The following is a 23,126-nucleotide window of genomic DNA, read 5'->3' on the forward strand; positions in this document are numbered from 1 at the left end:
TACACAGGTGATTCACACTGTTATTCCTTATGAAAATAATCCGGTGTAAGTTTATTACCCTGGCACGAAGGACAGAGCTTGAGTGGAACCCTGTACAACACGTGAGCTATTAATTTGTGAGTTTCCAGCTTAGAGCCTTGTCTTACCCAAAATGGCTTTTAGAAAGTGATAAATGGAAGTGGAAATTGCAAAGATGAATAGATTATGTTTTAATTCTAGCTAAAGATAAGTGACACTAAACTTGATTCCAATTATTACTGCTGTTATTACTATTATTTTAAAGTTTCCTAAAAGGGAAAGTAAAGTATTAAAACACTCCACACTGATCATATCAAATACCTGGAAAGCTTTATGAACTATACATTACTGTCCATTATTCTGCAGACGACATTCAATAATAGCTCGTATTCTTTCCTTTTAAAACCAGAGGTCGATCTCTTAATTAATACCCAAATTGCTAAATACAGCACTTGAGCTACATCTAATTACTAATTTTTACATCTCCCTGTGATTATCACAATCATATTGAAACTGTAACATTATCAAAGCACACAGCAAACCAGGCGGATATTTGAATTAATTTATCTGTAAAAGCTTTTTCCTAGTATTTGAAATAAATTTGATACATAGCTAAATCCATTATGTATTTCCTTTATATTACATGTAAAAAATGTACTATTTATGGTTTATGTATGTAAATGTATAGTGTTTACCCTTATAGCAATATTAATAATAATCCTAATGTAATAATAATAATACTGTTAAAGAAAATTCCACCTTTAAGCTTCCAATAATACTCGTATTACTGTTATTAATGGTAGTAGTACAGTAGTAGTGCTATTATTATGTGATGTTTATGGATAAGGAAGCACTTGGTCAGAGGAAGAGAAGGGATACCATTTTAATATGCAGTATTTCCCCATGTATAAGACGCACCCATGTATAAGGTGCACCTTAATTTTGGGGCCCAAAATTTAAAAAAAGATGTATTACAATATGTTACTGAAGCAGAAGGCTTGTCTGGTTGTGATTTTAGTCAGTGATCTCACATCAGGTCTAGAGGAGCAGAGTTTACAATAAAGTCCCACATTCAGTTACAGGAAGGCAGCGCTGTATATACCATACTACACGCTGGGCTCAGTTATCGGCGGTCAGTGGAGACTGGGAGGCACCTGAAGGACCTGATGGTCTTTTTACCTGAAACTGGCAAGCGCTGATCTGTTCAGCGGGGACTCCTCTGTCATACCCTCACACCAGGGGTCATCTGGGCTCAATTATCGGCGGACAGCAGAGCTGCCGGTCACGTGACAGACAGCTCCGAGACATCAGAGACTGTGGGAGACGCCTGAAGGTCCTTTATCCTGAAACTTGCAAGTGCACAGATCTGTTCAGCGGGGACTCCTCTCTCATACCCTCACACCAGGGATCATCTTCTTCATTCAGGTAAGTAGCACTGGCAGTGTAGTGTATAAGACGCACCCTTTTTTAGACCCAAAATTTGGGGGAAAAAGGTGCGTCTTATACATGGGGAAATATGGTAGCTACCAGGAACACATTGCTGCTACATCTAATCACGTCATGCGTGAAACTGTCTCAGCTTTACATACTACTCTTCAATAAGTATTCATTTATTAAGTCCAGGAATTAGCAATATATGGCAATGATTGCATCTAACAAGCAGAAAAAAAGGAATTGTGTTAAGCAGTTTGTCAATATTATTATCCATATAACATAGCACTGTACGTTGAGGGGATCATAATACAACTAAACATCATCATCATCATCATCATCATCATCAACATTTATTTATATAGCGCCAGCAAATTCCGTAGCGCTTTACAATTGGGAACAAACATTAATAAGACAATACTGGGTAATACATACAGACAGAGAGGTAGGAGAACCCTGCTCGAAAGCTTACAATCTATAGGACAATGGGAGTTAGAAACACAAGGGCATGTGCTACATCATATTGCACAATGGACCAGCCGGACTGCAAAGGTAAAAGTACTGAGTGGGCTGTGTGTGTTGCAATGTTGGTCAGAAGGTTGTTGTCTTGCGTTAGCAGTGTAGAGGATGGCAATAGGGTAATCTAGGGAAATTAAGATGATGGTTGAGGAATATCATAACCTTGTCTGAAGAGGTGGGTTTTCAGTGAACGCTTGAAGGTTTGAAGACTAGAGGAAAGTCTTACTGTGCGAGGGAGGGAATTCCACAAAGTAGGTGCAGCCCGGAAAAAATCCTGTAACCGAGAATGGGAGGATGTGATGAGAGTGGAGGAGAGACGTAGATCTTGTGCAGAACGGAGGTGTCGAGTAGGGAGATATTTCGAGACCAGTGAGGAAATGTATGTCGGTGCAATTTTGTTGATGGCCTTGTATGTTAGTAGAAGAATTTTATATTGGATTCGTTGAAATACAGGCAGCCAATGTAGAGACTGACAGAGTGGCTCAGCAGAGGAATAACGGTTTGTAAGGAAAATCAGTCTAGCCGCTGCGTGCAAAATAGATTGTAGGGGTTCAAGTCTGACTTTGGGAAGACCAGTAAGGAGGGAATTGCAATAGTCGATGCGGGAGATGATGAGTGCATGAATTAATGTTTTTGCGGTGTCTTGTGTCAGATATGTGCGTATTCTGGAAATGTTCTTTAGGTGTATGTAACATACAATCACATGAAACAGAAGGTAAAGATGACCCTATCAAAATGATCTTACAATCTACATAAGGTAGCGGAATAACAACTGTAGCTGGTGGTTGGGAAACTGTGGCTATGGTATGCCAGAAATATTATCAACTTTTAATATTATCAACCTTCAATAATTTTTGGGCACTTGCTGGTGGTGCGGCTGGTATTAGGAGAGACAGTGGTAGGTGGAGACATGATAGATGAACTAGTCATTGTAGAAAGCCTGCTACCGGAAACCATAACTGTCCTTCACCATTTATCCTTCCTCTTTGGTTCTGGAGAAGGCTTTTGCTGTTGTGCATAATGTGCTCTCTTGTGGTAACCATCAGCTCGGAGTAGCTGGGTGCCTGTTTTTTTGGCATTATGCTCTCTACAGGACACAGAGCCAGATGTTCACATAATTGGTTGCTGCAATTTATGCCACCAAGGAGTCCATGGAGATCACCAGAGGAGGAACACAGATGACAACAGCAATGATAGATGAATCCTCTGTGTTCCGCATCTTAACCGAGATGGTATTCCAGTAAATCTTCGAAACAGTCCTTTCCTTGGTGTGATGTCACTCCTCCGCACCACGGCCTTCACAAATTATTCTGTAAGATGATTGGGCAGGTAGGGCACAGAGCTGATGTAAAGTGCAGCCACCTCCAACTGCCGTCCACATGCTACATTATCTTTAAATCTTGGGATTGTCCATGGAAATTAGGGACAGTTGGCAAGCATTTCATTCGTATAATAAATATGAAGTTCCCATTGTAGTGGGAAAGATTTAAAGCATACTTCATTTACAGTTCTCTGGATCAGTTTTCATAAATAGTGTTTCAGGCAAAGGCAATCATCAAGATAAACATTTTACAATATGGCATTACAGCTTCCACAGGCTTATTATAAAGTTTAATACTGAGGAAGAGACACCCTATTTATATTGGCAGAAATCTATTAACAGGCACGTGCTCTTATATGTAATAGGTGTCAGCGGCGTTGGTGATAGATGTTAAACCACAAAAAGCTTTTAGACTTAACCAATTTGTTGGTTTTATTTGAGAACTACTTGTAACAGATGATATATATATGTATATATAGTTGCTCACAGTTGATACTGACTGTAACAGATAGGTAGTATGAGAAGCTTATGCAGTTAATGTACTTAACACTATTATAGCACATTAATATATGCAGATGGTAAACTTATATTGTGGGCATTGTCAGAGAAGAGGTTGCTCATATATATTTTGTGCCTCCTCTCACTGTATATATATCTTTATATAAGTACGGTTACACAAAAAGGATGCAGCTTCGGTTATGACTTCTTAGCAGTTCAACTGTCACTGGAAGAACCTAACTTTCTGTCTGTGCATACTCAGTAGAGCTATGTGGATTGCTGGAGGCTGCCTCACTTCCTGTCTTCACTAGATCAAAGGCGACGCCACTACCAAGATGGGAGGCAGAGCGTAGTGCTCCATATTAACAATTTAAATCTGAGAATATGTGTTGTAGAACGGTTATTTGTGTCGACCTTTAAATACAAATGCAATTTCTATTATGCGTTTAAAAGTTTGGTATATACTTTAACAAATAGTTACTGCTCGGTTTATTTGTTTCAATTATTTGTTACAGTATGTCTACTATTTCTATTTTTAATTAGCACTGAACAGCTAAGGAGTCACTTTGATCAATGTATTCAGACAAGCAGAATAGCTCTACACTGTTGTATTTATTTATTTATTTTGATTTTAAAATAAAAGTTACATAACAAAACTGTAGACATTAAAAATGATGTATGGTTAGACACACAAACTATTTTATGGTTGACTTTCTTACTTTTTTCAGGCATACAATGTTAAAACAAATGTTTTATATCTAATACACAGTTAAGGAAAATAAGATAATCATCGTGTCTTTCTCTCACCCAGCTCAATGAATTAAGTCAAGAAAATGGATGTTTGCGGCAGCAGTTAGAAGATGAGAAGCTTAGATGTCAACAGTTTGAACTTCATTTGCAAACCTGCAATCAGACACTCTCTAACCTGTTTTTTTCACGTGAAAGTTAAAGAACAGAGATATTTTCTCTGTCAAAGTCCCCACATAAGAATGTTTTATCTTTTAACAACAAACAGTTTGTGGTGATTTGCCATATCTGAACTCTGGGTCTCAAAAACCACTTGAGATTCTTTCCCAAAAGAAAAAAACAAATGTTTTGGGAGGGGAGGGGGGGAGTGTATAGTGGTAAAAGATACCAAAGACAGAACATGCTGGATTCAATGTGTTGGAGAACTTTCTGATCAGCTACAAGAAAACAAAGAGTACTGGACGGAAACAATGAATGGCCTAAATGATCAAGTACAAAATATATAGGCACACCTAGAGAATGAAAGGTTAACATTAATGAACAAGACTATTTTATACATTAACATTTTTAAGTGGCTAAAAGGCAATTGTCTAATTTTTATTGGGTTTTGGAGGGGAAAAAATACAAGTAAGATGATAAATTAATATCAATAACATAAGTGGTGTGGAATCAGCAAAAGCAGCAGAAATGGATAGGAAGGCTAAACAGTATGATATTCTGCGGAGTAAAGCTTTGTCACAATCAAGTAAATGTGAAGAGGTCAGTCTAGAGCAATTTAATATATCAGTTTAATTTCATAGCATTGTAGCCATGTATGTAAATGTCTCTTCTTATTTGGACCAAGGGCATAGGAAATGTTTTCCTTTAGCAAAGTGCTGTAAATCATCTGTAGTCCATACCAGATAGGTACAGCAATAGACTTTCCTGAACACAGGCATCAAGGCCCTGTCCTCATTATTGAGAAAGTTAATAAGAAGGGAGGAGAGAACATCAGTGACAAAAGGGGCTGTCTCTGATCAAAGAGGCTATAACTGTAAAATCAACACAAAAATCAGCGCTATTAGCAATAATTATTATTATTGTGCAAATTATAAAACTAATGACGTATCATCAAATGTATCCCACAGATCATTGCAAATAATTATTTTTTAATCCAAAACACCCGTAGACAAACAAACAATTCTCTGTTATCAAATCAGACTAAAAAACTATACTAGATAAGAGATCCCTTAATCAGAATAAATGCATATCAATGAAATTAGTGCGTGTATTAGTGGACTCTATTAAAATATGTAGTAAATGTGTTCTTGTGCAATGAGTGGGTGTCCCAAAATAGCTTTGATCTGAAAGCTCCAGTTAATATATTGTATGGGAACACAATCACAGTAAAACGTCCAAATAATGTTGCATGTTGCAAACCAGCAGATACACAAGTTGTTACTGGTATAATTTTGGGGATTCCCCATTAGATTATCATCAACATTTATTTATATAGGGCCAGCAAATTCTGTAATGCATTACAGTTGGAAGCAAACACAGTACTTAAACAGTACTGGGTAATACAGACAGACAGAGAGGGAAGAAGGCCCTGCTGGGAAGCTTACAATCTATAGATGACTGAAGACTCCAATCAAATCAAATGCAGAAATAGGTTTCTACTATGAATTTTGATATATCCAGTCAGCTAGCAATCACACAGTGTTGCCTTAAAAATCATAATCACTCAATTATCTGCTTGACCCTGGCCACAGAGTTGATATACAATTATAAAAAATCCATTTCATTGCTTGTGGCTACCTCTTCAGAGAGAAATTGCACATATAATACATACAATAGCCCACAGCATGTATAGTGGCTTCATTAATTGAACCAGTAATCAGTTGTATTACATTGCAATGATTGCTAGAAACAAGGTTTAAGTAGAATTTAAAACATTAGTAAACATTAATGAATGGATCAAGCATATATACACACGCAACAAAATAAACAAGAAAAAGTTGAAAAAAGTGCATGAGGCAGCCGATATAACCATGAAACACACAATCCATCTCCAGTTGTACTCAAAGTGGGTTAAAGGTAAATGGAAGGAAACTCCTTCTCATTAATCATAGAAGCCTAATTGTTAGTAGATCACTCAAGCTCTGATTCCAGTTAGCTTAACTTCAAAACATTTATCTTATCAATTTTTTGCCAAGAATTAACAAACGGCTGCATTACCAAATTTTATGAACCAATACTGTTGAATGATAGGATATGACCTTCAAATAGGTAAGTATGAGTCTGTAGACCAGCAGCATCTCCAACAGGAGTTAGAGAGATAAGGAAACAGCTGGTGGAGCTTCAGCATTCTCTCCTTGTAAGATCAGGTATGTAATAAGCACCCACGTTTCCCTTGCCAAGACAGAGGCTGGCAAAAAAGAATCCCCAAACTCCAAGACAACTTCATTGACCTGAGAGATCACACAAGAGGGAGAGATGCCACCAACAGTCTCTCTCTCTTTGCAAATATATCAATAAAACAAGTCAGACATTCACCATCAATATTTTTTGATCCATCCTGGATTGGAATTGTACCAAATATATAGATTGGATCCTAAAACTGGGGATCAAAAGATCATATTAAGTGTGTACATGAATAATAATTTATAAGCCAACTATTATCACATTACAAATACATGTATTTAATTTTAGTTGAATTTAAAATTATTGTGAAAAAATTAAATATTTTGTATTTTCCAAATGTTTTTTATACATGATTCAGCATCATGTGGACACAATTTGATAGAAAAAATACCTCAAATACAAAGTTAAAAATAGGTTTATGGTTCAAGAGGTAATCAAAAATATCATGACAATAATGCACATAAAATAAAGTGCATACAAACAAAATATGTGCTCAGACAGTATAACAATGATTTACTAATGTACTCGTATGATAATTTATCCAACTCCAATTGTATAGCAAAATAAAGCTGCTATTGATAAACATTACATATAAATAATTCTGTTACAAGTCCAGATATCATCATAGTGAATTGTAGTCCTCAGTATGTCAAACCGTCACTAACCGTCTTTTGTGCCATTAACTGCACCATCTTCACCTAAAGCCATTGAGAGTAGTTGTTTTATATTTGTGGGAATATATTGCCTTTTATGTTGAGCATAAAAACAGAACGTGCAATTTTCGTTACAGAATTGTTGCTTTATATCTTATTTATAATTTTGAAATATGTTTTGAATTAAAGTCTGGTCATCATCTCTTATAATATGATGATCTGAATAGTCTTGTAATATCCATTACATGTTACGACAATCACACTGACTTATCTACACTGGTTATTGTACAATCACTGTTGGTTTAAATTTGCACACTTATTTGTTAAACTAGTATTTTTAGTACATACAATACTTCTACATTTGAGCTGATTTGTGTATACTAGTTATGGTCACCTGTTCTCAAACTTGTATTGTCAATAATGGTCTGAGAGGCTGAATGACATGATGCCAACAGATCACACATTCTTAAATAGAAGCCACCGCTATCCGGTTCTCCTGGCTGAAATTTAAAGAAACTTATAAATAAAATGAGTTTCTTAATAATTCAGACTTATGTTAAAAGCTTCATCTGCAGATGTTGTAATTAAAGTCCATTAATTTTGATTGGCAGCAAAAGAGTTTTGTCCTATGAAACACTTTCTTTCCGAAATGTGATTTACCCTAGTCCGGGTAAAATGTTCCCATTCCACAGGTGTCTGACATCATGGGCATACTAATATTTGGAGGAAAGCAAACTCCCCCCACACACAATATATATCTGCATGTTCCTCTGACTACTACTGTGTTCAGCATAACACAAGCCTTTACTAGTAATATGTGTGAACACTGTACACCCATAGAGCTAGCTTATGTTTGATCAATGTAGTAACAGTGCAATAGTTGAAATAATATATTTTTTTCCAGCTGAAGAGCTGATCCAGCGCCCGAGCCACAACTAGACGCTGTCAGGCTCCATTATCCCACTGCTACAATCCACTTTGCCCACCACCAGTTATCTTACAACAAATTCAATTTAAAGCAAAAACAAAATGAAAAAAGTAAGAGAAACAACAAAAAATAGAAGTTATCTATTTATTTATTAGTGCTGCCGGCCTAGGCTGCTACTAGCAAAATCAGGGTCAGAAAAAGAGTGTGGTACCCCCGATTTTAATATTACCAGCACAAGACTTTGGCAGCAACATGTCCCAGGCTGGTCAGCACAGGGCTGGATTTCCTAGGGAGATGGTGTCCGCCCCAAAAAAAAATGTGAATAACCCATCTCAAATTTTTGTTCCACTGCTGATCCGCTCTGTCAGAGTCATTGTTTGAACTTTTTTCACCAAATCCAATGTAAAACAACTCTACTATCAAACAAGGCTATCTACAAAAATGCACTGACATACATCTCTTCACTTGTCTTAAAATATCTCCCAACTCGACACCGCTGATTTGCACCACTATCCACACTCACTACTTGTTCCCATTAATGGTTACAAGATTTTATTAGGGTTGCACCCATTTTGTGGAATTCCTTAACTTGCGCAATAAGACTTTGCTCTTGTCTTCAAGCATTCTCTAAAAACGTCTGTCAAGCTTATCAAACTCTTCAACAACCCCTTAATCTCCCAGGGGAACCCTCTTACCAACTTCTTCACAGTTTACACAAGACAACAACCCTCTGACCAGCATTGCTATGTGGTTGGGTCATATAGCCCACTAAGCACTTTTTACCTTTGCAATCTGTCTGGTCTAATATGCAATATATAGCACTTAACCTCATGTATCAAACTCCCATTGTCCTATGTATTGTAAGCTTGTGAGCAGGGCCTTCTTACCTCTCTGTCTGTATTACCCTGTACTGTTATATTACTGTTTGTTCCCAATTGTAAGGCACTATGGAATATGCTGGTGCTATATAAATAAATGATAGCACTAATCAGAGCAATCTGTTAACCACTCATTTTATGCATTATGCAATGTGATTTGACAGATGATTTGATGAAAAGGGAATTAACTTGTGGCTTTTTGTTAAAAATACTTTACTATTTCAGGAACATATATATCGTTCTGTATCACCTTCACATTTTATTATTCAGATTTACGCTAAGGCAGCAGAAAAATCAAGCATGATATAGTTGTTTAACTATCCCTCTCTCAAACATATGTGAATCAAAGTAAAACCTCAATCTTTTATCATTGTGGGAAATAGTGTAAATCCAGGAGGTCTTGTCAAGCGATTACATTTCTTCATTTCATAGTTAAGTCTTCAGCAGTCCTGATTGCATCCTGCCTAGGGGTTTTGTCAATCACGTTTCCCCACAATAAAGATTTGCATTTGCAGTCAATTTTTAAGTTCATTTTCTTTTTAGATTTTTTTTGTGTTTCTTCTTAAATTATGAGTGTCATCTATTACTGTTGTTCGCTCTTAAGAGAGAAGTTCTACCTGTCTCCTGTCTCCATTCAGCATTATATTAGGTCAAATGCTTAACCTGCTCTGTACAATAATGGTTATATTTGGTCAGCATTACAGAGCAGATCTTTGCTGGCATCAACAGTTGACATATTAATATTTCCAAACCAGGTAGAAAAGGATAAAATTGGTTTACCTAGTACATTTTTGGCTTAAGGTCCCAGTTCATTCTAATACAACCCTGATCCGACCTTCTTTTAGTAAAATCTCCTCTTCTCTGAACCGTCCCCTCAATTCTTTTGTTACATCTTACATAAATTTTGATTGTAAGCTCTTATGAGTGGGGAACATATTGTCTCAGACTAGTGCATATTTATTGTTTTGATTTTGAGTGTAAAAATGTTTGTTTTTTATAGCTAAATGTCTTCCCTATTAATATTTTAAAGTAAGTACAGGCATATAATACACAAATGATAATGATCTGTATAAACTCCTGTTAGTAATAGCTGTATAAACAGTGATATTTTATGTAATGCTGTATTATAAAAAATAATAATAAAAATAACATACCCCCTACTGTAAATTTTTATGGATAGTAAAGTCCCTCCTTGACTCCTCTGGGACTTCTAATGTATATAATTTATCCTAATTTAATGATCTAATGTAGGCAGTGCATATCCCATATGTATTGTCACAAAGGAAGTGGTTTGCCATAGAACTCTAAGAGAGGAATCTGCTATTCAGCTGACAGTCTGCAGGTAAAGACTGCAGACCAGGTTACACACAGGTATAGCCGTGCACTTAGGTTCAGAGCTATACAGGTGTAAGACGTGCGACAAAGTAAAAGTATGAAATGTGATTTAAATTAATGCTTTGGAAGTGTCCTTTCCACAGCAACAGTAGAGCTGACAGGGTGTGTCTGTAGTGCAGAGGAATTACAGAGCACTTGAGCAGACTTCTTTTTAAAGGCAAGGTGGGAGTGTCGCCTGTCCATCAAGCTAAGGCCATGGGAGGAGTCTCAACAATAAAAACATGTGCTGTGCAGTTGAGCATTGCGACCGATGCCAGCTAGTGGGCAGTGACCAGAGAGGGAAACTGGGACTAACCAGTGTTAGGTTGCCTGGTGGCGTCATGAAGTATATGCTGTTTATTTTGATGGAACAATAAAAGCTCTGCGTATTTCAAGCAAGAAAATATCTGCATTGAATCACAACAGAGCTGAAAGGAAACTTGCTCGATCAATTTAGAGGCTAAGAGCAGGTGCTTGAAAGGGTGGGATTATCCTGAAAGGAGCAAATACAGACACAAATCCCCAAGCACACTGCTGTTAACCAGTAACAAAGCTGCTATATCTACTTGTACATAAAAATGCATAATTCTTAGTTACACACATTTGCAAATGCATGATAAGCCACACACTATATATATATATATATATATATATATATATATATATATATATATATATATATTCAGGAGGATGGATGAACAAATTTGAGGGCCCATGTTCATTTTGAGCAAGGAGGGAATCTTGTTTGCTGAGTCTATATTGTTTATTAGTACTCCATCAATAATCTAGTGATACAGTGTCTCCTACCGTGTTGGATCACATGCAGTGTGATTACGGCATGCTGTTTTAAGCTCCACGAGCAAGCCCTCATTTATTCTGTGTGCACATATTGTAGAAGGAGCCAGGGCTGATTTCCATACAGATGAGGCACAACATCTGGCTGCTGTTAAGAGATGTGTAATCATTTTAGAAGCCTGTCTCTATGTTTTCTAGAGGTTTAGCAAGTAAGACCTGTTCTATAGGGAAATCTATATCTATCACTGCCTCTTCTACTTCTTCATATAAATATGGCCTAATGCCTGGACGTTGTCAGGAAATAATGTCGCATTTCTCCTTTTTGTCTACATTATCTAACGCAGAAATCACCCATTTCCGGTTAAGGTGAGCAGTACTGACTATATAGTCTATAATCTTGTTGATCTTTCTTTTTGATGTGTAGTCGATTTGTAGGCAGCTGCTTGCCAAATGTCTGCCTTCTCCCAGTCTGAACTTTCTAATTTGAATATATTTCCCAGTCCTCCTCACATTTGTGTTTAAAACATGAGGCTGATAAATACTACCTTTTAACATGTAATCCTGGAAGGATTATTCGAATTCCAGGTCTGTATTATATCTGTGGTATAATGTCCAATGGATGGCCTCTTAGGAAAAATAAATTGCTTACACTTTTTCTCATACTTATTGCAAAATGTCCTGAACATGGATAACCCATTCGATGCTGACAGTTTTCTCTTTTCAGCTGTGCAGCCAGCCCATCATGTCATGTACTTTCATTAGTCACTAGCGTTGATGGGTTGACAGTCAAGCGATACCATCACATTCGAAGCCATCCACATCTGCCTACCATACTTTTGCTCCCTATGTGAATAAAGTTTCCTATTTTTCATATGTACTGAGCTTATCTAGCTCCATATTCTCTTTTCATCGTAATGCATTTTATCAAAATGATAGTTTTCGTAAATAAGTACCATACCTTAGAATGTCAATGTGCAACACACCCCCTGTCTCCCCTCAAGCCTATCATGTACTGTTACTATTACTCTTGTCCCCTATATTGTCTACTTCGCTTATCTTCAAATTATTCTTTAAACCTCTGTGGACAGAATTAACCAGATGTGTGTGTTATTTTCCAAATACTTGAAAAATCCAGTATGAATTTACACAAAGGTCATAGAAAATGTTTAAGTGCAATTATTAATTTTCAACCTGGATTTGCCATTTTTGACATTTTATTTAGATTTTTGCTCTTGCCATTTGTGTCAGTCAGGTGTAAGGACTGATGCAGACAGAACTGTAAAAATGCAACCTTTTTGTAGGGCAGTGGTATATTGCCTTATCCTACTCGTATCCCATACCCCTAACTAAAATATAGGGATAAGCATTGAGGTGATGAATCTAAAAGTACATGAATCCATTTCTCGTTAGTTAGTATAGCCTCCAATTAAGTTCAAACAAACCTAATTGTCAAATCTGTCTTAAGCTATAAGGGGCTATATCCAACTTTTACTCTTAAAATACAATCAATAGGAGAGCAAAGGTATATATTTTATTTTCTGGTTAATGTTTATAAAAGCATAGGTGACAGGGTCTTGCCCTCATGTGACTTGTCCAGGAATTCTGTCTGTGGCCATTATCTCTTCCAATCTGTCTCACTGCCTTGCTCTCTCCGGGAGTTGTGTCTGTCGCTCACCATTCCTTTCCAGGGGTTCGGTCTGCCACCCATGCCTTCCTCTACAGAGATTATGTCTGTTACCCTTCACTTCTCAATTACTTTTTCTCCTGTTGTTTCCAATGTTGCCTCTGACACCTGTGGTCCCCAAATTGCCTATAATGCTGAGGTTCCCTTGTACCAATATGTTCAACACAATGGTCTTGTCAGTACCAGCAGACTTACACACCACTGACCTGCCTCCAACACTCAGTGGGCTACTGATTGCTGGTCTTCCCAATTCGAATCCTTAACAGAACCTTAGCCAGAAATATACTAGGACATTTAGCATCTATTTGTGTTTCTTCAACTCCGATGTCCAGTCTCTCCAGCAGCAGCACACCTATACCCACAACTGTGTGTAGTGTTTTCGCCAGTTCTCATACCAGACTCTCCTAATATTGCTGTTTCAAATGGCTTGTAAAGAGTATGTTGTTTTCTTCCAGCGCACGGTGTCACTTATCCAGTGTGGGATATAAAATCGGATAATAGGACGTTGATTAAAAATACCGTTTTATTAACTAATAATTAGAAAGTGCAAGTGTAAAACATAAGTATAAGTCATATGTACATAATATGATAACTTACTTATATAACTCTTACTTACAAACATGACAAAGAATGCATAAAATCAAAATTCAGTCTAATGATTAAATAGTTTATGTAACTAACTGTCCTATCTCATACCAGGTACCCGGCTATGATCGGCTAAATAGCTCGTATGACTCTTGCCCGTGACGCTGACTGTGTACAGTGCTGTAGTGGCGATCCCTTAGGTCACTATTAATGCAGCTATTCTGCTCCTCTCTTGGATATGAGATCCACAGTATATTACACATGTCTTTTGAGCTTGTTGTTATTGGAGTTCACAATGAAAAAAGTCCGGTCCTTAACCATATTTGTACCAGACTTTTTTTCATTGTGAACTCCAATAACGGCAAGCTCAAAAGACATTTGTAATATACTATGGATCTCATATTCAAGAGAGGACTATTTAATTACTATTTAATCATTAGACTGTGGAGCCACATGAATTTTTATTTTATGCATTTTTTGCCACGTTTGTAATTAAAATTTATTGAAGTACGTTACCATATTATGGACATATGACTTTTACTTACAGTATGTTTTACACCTGCACTTTCTAATTATCAGTTAATAAAACGTTATTTTTAATCAACCTCATATTATCCAACCGTTACTCTCCACATATACTGTCACATTTCATACTACCACTACGGTGGAGCGCTACGGAATATATTTTATTTGCTCCATATATTAGAGAGGTAGGGATTGCCTCTATTTTTTTTCCCTTATAGCAGCACCACTAACTACAGGTAGGACCAAATTCAGAAGACGCCATAGTGATAGTACCCTTTTGTGTTACTATAAACGACATAAAACAGAACAAACAAGTGCATGTCTGTCTTATACGTTTTTTACACCATGTATTTATAACCCTTCCATAGCAGTGTCTAGAAATCTACATAGCCCTGCAGAATGCTGATCTGGTCCTTTTGGCGTGGTCCAGTTACAATTTCATCTTAACACTGGCCCATCCCATCCTCTGCTATCCCAGTGAGTACAACACTGTCTCAAAGGGCTGCCCTGCAAATCTCTTTCCCTAGAAGTTCATTCTTTCAAATGTAGTTAATTATGCAAAGGAGGAACATGTGTATATATACCACAATTAGACACATTTATTAACACAGACCCATGCTGCTGGGATAATTGTAGATGGTTGAATGTAAAACAAAATTAATAAATGCTAAACTGTAAGATAAAAAAAATATATCCGTGAAAATGATGCTGCAATCTAAGATAAATATGTTTTTATGCAAATCAATCTTGTTTGGAGATGTGGAAACATGCCTTGTCACGGTTCATGGTCAGAGACATCTGTAAAGTATATTCCCCTAAGCCATGTTCTACCGACACCAAGCGTGATTGTGACAGCGAACCATTATTTTAATAGTTTTTTTGCTGTTATTTCAATTCATGCATATGAAGTGTGATGCAAAGATAATGTTCCTTGCTAGTCAAAGGAAATGTGTTCCCCACGGTATCAAATTCTAGAAACAAGTAGCACAACATAATTGCTTCAAGGAATTATGACATTGTAGTGCAGGATATAAAGGATGATGGACAGTTGTTCTAAAAAACAATTAAGTTGGACTGTATGTGCGTATGTTAATAAAGTTGAATGAAAATCCCAGAATATAGATTATTACAGTTATTTCTGAAATGTGAATGTTGTGTCTACAAGGGATTAAAGTGAACCACCATTATGCATGCATTGATTACACCAGGAAATTTCAATTTATAATACCAATGGTAATTTCATTTTTATTCGATTTGGTATTTCATAAATACATTACTAGCAGTAAAGGACCAGTAGACTTGGGATTATATGTTGGCATTCCAATATTATAGAAGGTGATAGGACCATTGGCAGAATTTAGCTCTTAACACGCCAAATTGCTTTACTATGAAGGTTTTCTATGTGCTATGTTTATGTAAATCCTTCTACTGTTGGTATGAAGTGAAGTACCCACTAGTAAATCCATATATGAGAGGCCAAAGCTGAACATATGGATTTTGTACTATAAATAAATATCTGATTGTGTCATATCAAAGGACAATAAAATCACTTACCTTGTACCAAATATGATTTGGGATCCGCCTAGACTTGGGGCTCACTTGTGAGCTTTTAATAACTTTATTGACCAGTGTGAGCCAGGAACATTTTAAACACATTAGCATCAAACTCTAGAAATCTTTGCACAATGTGGTAATGTTCTGCTCCTATTCCCCCTCCACTTGTTGTACAATGACATATTCCTGATTGAACTAGATACCTAATATACCAAGGTATCAAGAAAGTAGTTAAGCTGAAACATCACTTACAATACATGATAAATGTTTGAAGGATATTTTTTTCTTTAATTATCTTTTTGGAAGCTATATGTACTATTGCATGGGATTAATATATAATAAACGCAGATAGCTGTTGCGCTCCCAGACAGTGTCAGAACCTCTGCATCAGTTATGGGGTATGGAGGTAAGGAGGCCTAGTGATGCCAGTCCATCTGTTCCCGACGCCCCTGCTCAGCATACAGGGGAGCAGCATATGCACAGTGAGCCCCTGTTTAGGTGCAGAACAGAATTTTGCTATGAGGGCCTGGCGGTGAATGTTACATCCCAGATCCCAGAGGTTTCAATCTTTAACAGGGTTCGACTTATATAATTGGAGCCTGTATCAACCACCCTTAGGCACCCTAACCAGTAGCCACACTTTTCACACAAAACATTCTGTAGCTTTGCCAGTCCTGTCACAGAATATAAGAACCTACTCTATACAATTTATTCCTATCTCGGATACAAATAATTTTGATATTTGTGCAGGGAGAGTTCCATTTCAGGGGTCTACTGTGCATTCTGCTATTACTGGCCATGCTTCATAATACGTGGGTCATGTTGAGTTGTTTTTAAGGCACTTCCCATCTTTTTTGTGTTTTCTACTACCAAGATCTAAAGCAGATCATAGAATAAATCTGTGGAAACTGGTTAAATACAGACAGACAACATATATATTGACTTAACTGATAACTAATTAAATTTAATAAATCTTATCCTAAAAATGCTGTGCCAGTAGCTCTATAATGCAAAAATGTTGGCGTTATCCATCTCTCTCGTAGGAATGTATTTTATTTACTAAAAACAAACTGTTGTCTATCTAACTGTTGGCAGCACGGTGGCTTAGTGGTTAGCACTTCTGCCTCTCAGCACTGGGATCATGAGTTTGATTCTCGACCATGGCCTTGTCTGTGTGGCGTTTGTAAGGTAGGTTAATTGGCTGCTATCAAATTGATCCTAGTCTGTGTTTCTGTCTATGTGTGTGTGATAGGGAATTTAGACTGTAAGCTCCATTGGGACAGGGACTGATATGAGTGTGTTCTCTGTACAGCGCTGTAGTGGCGCTATATAAATTAGTGATGATGATGATGATTCTTCATCCAATGTTATGTCCACTCAACCACATTTGAAGTCAAGCTCAAACATTCCAATTAATTTATCAGTCTTTGTTATTGGATAGTGTCAAAGACTTTACTATCTATACAAATTACATTTATGGCCCCACTTTGATCATATTACCTTAGTCACTGTCAATAGTGACTGGTTGAATGATTCAGTTAATGTGTAACCAGCACACCTTAATGCTATTTTAGTATTCTTGGATGTATCTCACCTGACCTCTTTGACTTGTCTACTTTCAGTTTTGAGAGTTCTGCCAGGATCCTCTCCTATGTAAATGACTTATGTCTGCCTAATTGCCATAATTATTCTTACTATTTAACTGAGGTCTCCATAATTCTCTTTTTACTGTAAATACTGAACAGAAATACTTTAGATGATCTGCTGTACCCCTCCTTATCTCTGTCTTCCTCCAAAGCCAAAAGACATAGAGACTAGAAATCACAGGTTAATATCTAGACTAATGTTAGGGCAGGCAGTACAACTTCAAAGGTCAAATCCGGGCAGAGGTCAGGGCAGGCAGCAAACTCAGTGGTCAAATTCCAGGCTGAAGTCAGGGCAAGTGCCAAAACTTCAGTGGTCAAATCAAGGCACAGGGCAGGGAGAGATCAGAACAGGTCCTCAAACATGCCAGGTCAAGAGGCACAAAGTACAGGACAGCTACTTACAGGATAACTGCACTTATATTGGGAAATGAACACCTAAGCTAACCTAAATAAAAAGCATACCACTATTTAGATAGTTCCTAAGCAATCACATGATCATCTAGAAATAAGCTCACAAAGTGTCATGAGCCAATGCACTAGCCACGACGACTCGAATACCTTCCAAGCCGCCTCGTCCTGGCTGTTACCTAGGCAGCCTGGATATCACTTCCGGCCCTTTACGTACTGGTCATTACCAGGGTATGCCTGTCATGCTTCTGCCCCAGCTGTTGGCAGGCAACCAGGTTGCACAATTGCAGTCACCTATGCTGGTGTGGGGGTGTGGGGTTGGGTACTCAATTTCGGCTTACTAAAAAATGACAGTACTTATCACGACTCAAGGATCCCGAAACTCTGATGCCAGACATGCTGACATTGGCGACTGTTTGAAAAACTGAAGTGCAACCAATTCGGCGCATGAAGATCCCGGCTCCCAGAATGCATTGGACGCTGTACACTGTCCATGACTTAGTAAAAAGCATGCGTGTCCTTGCATCGCCCCTTTAACAGCTGCAATCACACACTCGCCGTGGAAACTGACATCATTCTGGGAGCTGGGATCTTCATGTGTGGAAATGGTTGCACTTCAGTTTTTCAAACAGTCCTCAATGTCAACATGTCTGGCATCAGAGTTTCGGGATCTTAGAGTTGTGGTATGCAGTGTCGTTTTTTAGTAAGCTGTGATTGTGACTACAACTGGGGGTGTGCACTTCTCCACCTCTGATTGGCTTTCATGAATTTTTAAGACAGGGAGGGCTTAGCCTCCATGCTGGTTATAGCATCCTTGCCCTGCAATAGATGAACCTGCTCCTTTCTCTGAGAACCACTGCCGGACTACCTGTTTTGACCCTTTGGCTTGTTACCCGGACCTTGCTTATTTGGTGATTGCCCCTGAACTCTTGGTGTATATTTCTGGACTACCCTTGTCTGCTGCCAGCCCCAACCTTTTTGCCTTCTCCTGCAACTCTCCTTGCTTGCTTCTGACCCATGACCTCTGGCTTGGCCTTGGTGATTCTGTGCTTAGAGTTGCCTCTTTCAGCCTCCTATCTCTGCACTACCAATTCTGGTTATAAGCTTTAACAACTCTGATTTTAAGTCCTGGGGGCATCCAAGTACCTGTGAGTGCATCTAGCTCTATGGGAAAGGTGGCTGCTATAGTTGAAGACCTATTCTGCCTGTTCTAAAAGCTTATGACGGTTACTGGGAAGCCATAAGCCCAAACTGCGGCTTTGCCTCAAATGGTCATCTGACCACAATCAAAAAAGTTTCCACCCGGCCACTTGGAAAGTTCATTGGAATCCAAACTAATGATGCCTCAGAATTATTCACCTATCAAATCCTCAACTCTCCAAACTAGGTGCATGCAATCTTTTTTTTTTTACATAAACCCATATGTGACTAAGTATTACAACTATGGCCTACAATCCTAAATGCTTCCTCCTTGCACCAATTTCTGAGCCATGCATTAAATGCTCTATTATGAAGAATCATTTCTACTCCTCTCCTATATACTGACAATATACCTAAAAAATATGCTGAGTTTGCTACGTGTCTAAGAGTGATCCTGAGCTTCCAATATTCCTTCTGCATGTCCCTTTAATTATTTCCCTGTCATTTGTCCCCATGCAAAGCAATCTGCTCATCCTCTTGTTATGCTTTAGCATGTTTAGAATGTGCCTGCGATCCCTTTTAGCTTCAGTTAGGCATATTATCTCCTTGTTCTATTTACTACCTATTCCCAAATCTGTATGCTTTTCAACAGAACTCCCCCCCCCCCCCCCCAGTTTCCAACTTTCCTGACTTTCCATATTCTTGCCTGTGTCCTTATATTTACTATCTGTCCCCATTTCCTCTTGCTCTGTGCACAACCCAACCCTGCATGGGCACCATATGAGTTTTGGAAGTTCACAGAGTGTAGGTTGGATCTGTGTCCCTTCTCCTTGCAGAGCTCACAGTAGCCCAGCTAGAATACCCCCTGGGAGCTCTCTTGACTTATGGTGGCCTCAAGGACACATATATCCAATATATCTCAGACAGAGGTTCAGCTATTGCTCCCTATAACAAACATTCTGGAAGCTTCTTAGTACCTGAGTTTCCAGAATGTTTTGAGATAAACATTTGCATTACATCCACTGCACTATAGAACACCAAACATTGTATCAGAATTAAATATTAGTGACAATGCTTGTGTACCAGTTTCTGTGTTGTAACTCACCAGGTTCTGTTTCCACAGTATACTTAAGCAATCAAGCTACTAATAAAAGGGAGCAAGCTCAGGGAACTATACCACTTATTTAAATAGTCTAGACTCTAGAGAACAAAACAGCTGTTATATTAGATTCAAATCAGATGATCAATCTACAGTAGTTACACCTGTCCCACCTCTTTCTATTCTCACCTACTTTACACAGAGAGCAGAAATACACACAGGTTTTGTCCATTGTAATATAATCAATATATAAATGAATATACTGATAATAATCACTTGGTACTGTTCCCTTTTCATATACACTTGAACAATCAAGCTACACTTTAACTAGCAAGCAAAGAAGAGTGAATAAATTGACTTCTAATCCTTATATTTGACACCTGGGTGTATTTTTATTATATTATAATATGCTATATGTTATCTACATTTCTTTCAAGTTAATTGGTATTTTAATGTAGAATTGTTCTGTAATTTTTTTTCTCCTTATAGAATTTGTCATGCAAATACACTTTCGAATTCTTTTCTTAGTAATTCCATGTATCAATTAATCCTCTGAGCTTTCAATTAGTAAGTTAAATTTGGATTCCAGAAATGGACAAATCACTAATGATTACAATGTACGTACTGTAGGAATTGCTGCAGACAGGGCTGTATTTAAAGACTGTGCAGCCCAAGGTGCATGTTGATGGTGACACCCTATCACGCATTGATATTGGTCCCATCTGGTTTTTTTCCCAAACCAGTGACTAAAAAATTCAATACATTTTTTAATTTAAAATGTTCATCATCGCCATTCATCACCATTCATTTTTATAGCGCCACAGAGAACTCACATCAGTCCCTGCCCCATTGGAGCATACAGTCTAACTTCCCTAACATACAGACTAGGGTCAATATTTGATAGCAGCCAATTAACCTACCAGTATGTTTTTGGAGTGTGGGAGGAAACCAGAGCACCCAGAGGAAATCCATGCAAACACGGAGAGAACATACAAACTCCACACAGATAAGGCCATAGATGGGAATTGAACTCATGACCCCAGTGCTGTGAGGCAGAAGTGCTAACCAATAAGCCACCGTGCTTCCGGTATACAATAATTTTTCAGGGAGCTGCAAGCAAACAGCTGGCATTGAAATTACTGTATTAACGGTAATAATGAGCAGGACGCGTTACTTTTGATAGTAAAATGCTCCTGTATATCAATTTTATATAAATATATGATAATAATAAAATTAATATTAGCACACAAGGGTTTACAAAAACAAATTATTTAATGATATCATCATTTCAGTCATACTCCATGGTCCAAAAACTAAGTCTCCAAATACTCTATATTATCAATTTTAAAAATTGAAGTCATGTGAAATAGATCTTTACATGGCACTTACATCAGTGAAAAATATGGGAACACAGGGGCTAAGATTGGAAATATATCTACTATTGGATTTATTAATGTAAACGTCTGCCACAGATGGTACTTTATAATCAATGGATGCCACTTTTAACTGTCAAAGAGTATAGTGTAGACCTAACAGCTACTAATTATGAAGTCTGAGTCTACCCATTTATAAGCTATACAAGCAAATAAGGATTTGATTGAACTGACAAAATCTGAGATTAGAAACTGATTTGGTTTTAAAGCCAAATATTCATTTTGTAATTTTTTTACCCTGTAATCATTTATACCACAAGATCGAATTATTAGTTGACACAGAATGTAACTTACTAATTGACTTGGATGATGGCTACTGATCGGATGAACAGCTTCCATGCTGAAAATAATATTTTAAACAGAGTTTTCTCTATAAAAAAAACCTGCCTATAGATCAAAGGGATCCTGTTTAAAAGTAAGCACAATTAATAACCTTTATTCAAAAGTGAAGTCTCAGCTGTAATGAGAGAAGGAACAATTAAATTATGTCGGTAGCTTGGTTTTTAGACCAGCAGAAATCTGAGTGCCACTGTTTCTTTGTCACCCGGCTTCTCTTTCTCCAGGTAATTGTCGAAATGCTGGGGGACGTTTTATGCATCAATCACCACCCACGTAGTGCACAAAGGTGAGATAGTGATTGAAAATGTTGGTTATTATTGTGAGGAAATTCACAAATTCATGACTCTTAATACCTATGTGGTTGTGTGGTATCTCAAAGAGGTTTTCCATGGTGCTGTTGCCAAAGGCCTTATTTCTGTGGCTCTAAGTGAGTTTTTATTTACTGAATATTCCTTAATTACATTTACACATTGGCCAAAGGACATTACAAAGTCCACCAGGCCAATATATATTTTCTGCCACAGGCTCACTCTAGCGGCCTGTTGAGGTCCCTCTTGAGGATATTTTACAAACATATGTACAAAATATGGATTTGTACATTATAGATACTCTGTAAACTGTTTAAGCTTTTATCTGATATTGCTTCACCACCTTTCCATTGTTTGTTAGGTATTAGTAACGTTCAGGGCCAGTGCTAGGGTCCATGGCGCCCTAGGCAAAATCGGCGCCCAACAAGCAAAAATCGGCGCCGTCCTCCCTCCTCCCCCCTCACCCTGTCTTTTCTTACCTTGTCTCACCACCGCCGCCTCTCTGCTCCGTCTCCTCCCCTCCACTCACTGACACTAGTGAGTGGAGGGGAGGAGACAGACCAGAGAGGCGGCGGTGGTGAGCAGTAGCCTCTCCCCCCTGCCCCGTGCATCTGCATGCTGTGCGGCGGCCGTGACAGATATGGTCAGCGGTCGCCGCACAGTTTTAAAATTAATTTCCAGTTCTGTGCCCTCCAGAGCCCGGCGCCCTAGGCAAGTGCCTAACCTTGCCTAATGGGAGCGCCGGGCCTGGTAACGTTACAAGTTTATGCAGAATTATACACCAGGATCAAGTGATATGCACTGTGCTGATTTGGTGATTGTTGTGAACATTTTAGTAAT

General features: G+C 38.0%; 1 protein-coding gene across 1 annotated transcript in view; it reads left to right on the forward strand.

The window, feature by feature from the left end:
* The window catches only part of LOC142159092 (uncharacterized), a 304,132-nt gene extending 299,272 nt beyond the window's left edge, over positions 1–4,860 (forward strand). Inside the window, exon 26 of the mRNA XM_075213684.1 lies at positions 4,599–4,860. Coding sequence (XP_075069785.1) covers positions 4,599–4,736 — 138 coding nt within the window. The 3' untranslated portion in view covers positions 4,737–4,860. The remainder of the gene's footprint in view (positions 1–4,598) is intronic.
* The last annotated feature ends 18,266 nt before the right edge of the window (positions 4,861–23,126 follow it).

Source organism: Mixophyes fleayi, chromosome 5 (assembly GCF_038048845.1).
Source record: "Mixophyes fleayi isolate aMixFle1 chromosome 5, aMixFle1.hap1, whole genome shotgun sequence".
NCBI lineage: Eukaryota > Metazoa > Chordata > Amphibia > Anura > Limnodynastidae > Mixophyes > Mixophyes fleayi.